The 1,450-nt window shown below is 55.0% G+C and overlaps 1 protein-coding gene across 1 annotated transcript; it reads left to right on the forward strand.

Annotated features, from left to right (window-relative positions):
* Positions 1–9: 9 nt before the first annotated feature.
* On the forward strand, positions 10–1,447 carry LOC130588296 (zinc finger protein 239-like; the record flags this gene model as incomplete). The annotated part of the gene is made up of 2 exons (XM_057389236.1): positions 10–407; positions 594–1,447. Coding segments are annotated over exons 1-2 (996 nt in total), but the record flags the coding sequence as incomplete, so codon positions are not given.
* Positions 1,448–1,450: the final 3 nt, after the last annotated feature.

Here is a 1,450-nt window from a genome sequence, read left to right on the forward strand (position 1 = left end):
CATTCTTTCAATAATCCTAATGCTAGAAATTTATTAATTATGGTCTCTATTCTCTTTTTATCTTCCARTTTTAGGGGATATTGTTTCTTAGCTACTGGTCTGTAATTCAGTTATTTGTAATTCAATTTGTAATTCAATTGTTTGTAATTCAACTGTTTGTAATTCAGTTTTGTTAGGGTAAGCTAACCCTAGAGGGTTTTTTTTTTCACTCACTCTTGAGTTTTGGAGGTTTTCATGGACTCCAGATACTTGGTGAGATCTAGAGATGGACTTGGGCAGGAAGAACCCCCCAGCCCTCTCACACTTTGTATTTCCTCCAAACCAGGATTTCCCATTCGCAAACTTTGGCCAGATGGAGGAGGAGGAGGCTGTGAGGAAGAGGAGGATGCCCCAGGACCCCCAGGCAGGTGAGGAGGAATTCACTGTTCCTTTTCCCCCTCTCTTCTCCTCCGTCTCCCAGCCCGGCATTGTCCCCGGCTCCAGGACAATCCCACTGCCGACACCGTCCTGCTGGGGATGGACTGGGGGGATCTCCTTCCCCTTCCCTCTGGCACCGAGCAAATCCCATCATCTCCTTGTCCTTCCTCCCACAGGCAATGAGCTGAGGATGGAGAGCAAGGAGGAAAAATCCCTCCAGCAGAACCTCATGGAAGAGGCCGTTCTGAGCGGCTCCACAGCACAGGAATCCAACAGGGAGGAAAAGCCCCAGAGATCCCACACACAGAGGGACCCCAAACCCATCTCAGGGTGCTCTGAGGGGGAAAGACCCACCCAGTGCCAGGAAGGCTCTCAGAGCTTCAGCCAGAGCTCAGAGCTGGGGGTCCATGAGCAGCTTCACGCTGGGGAGAAGCCCTACAAGTGTAGGGAGTGTGGGAAGAGCTTCAGCTGGAGCTCCAGCCTGGTCCGTCACCAGCGCATTCACACCGGGGAGCAGCTCCACGAGTGTGAGGAGTGTGGGAAGAGCTTCTGCTGGAGCTCCAGCCTGGTCCGTCACCAGCGCATCCACACCGGGGAGCAGCTCCACGAGTGTGAGGAATGTGGGAAGGTCTTCAGGCACAACTCCAGCCTGATCGTCCACCGGAGGAGCCACACTGGGGAGAGGCCCTACGAGTGTCCCGAGTGTGGGAAGAGCTTCAGCATCAACTCCAGCCTGATGGTCCACCTGAGGAGCCACAGCGAGGAACGGCCCTACACGTGTGGGGAATGTGGGGAGAGCTTCAAACGCAGCTCCCACCTGCTGGGTCACCGSAAGATCCACACTGGGGAACGGCCCTATGAGTGTGGGCRRTGTGGGAAGGGCTTCAGAGACAGCACCAACCTCATCGTCCACCTGAGGAGCCACACGGGAGAGAGGCCCTATCAGTGTGGGGAGTGTGGGAGGAGCTTCAGCATCAACTCCAGCCTGGTCCGTCACCAGCAGATCCACACCGGGGAGAGGCCCTACGAGTGT

The sequence above is a fragment of the Malurus melanocephalus genome, unplaced genomic scaffold (genome assembly GCF_030028575.1).
Source record: "Malurus melanocephalus ecotype Western Australia unplaced genomic scaffold, MMel_1.1 scaffold_4190, whole genome shotgun sequence".
Classification (NCBI taxonomy): Eukaryota; Metazoa; Chordata; class Aves; order Passeriformes; family Maluridae; genus Malurus; species Malurus melanocephalus.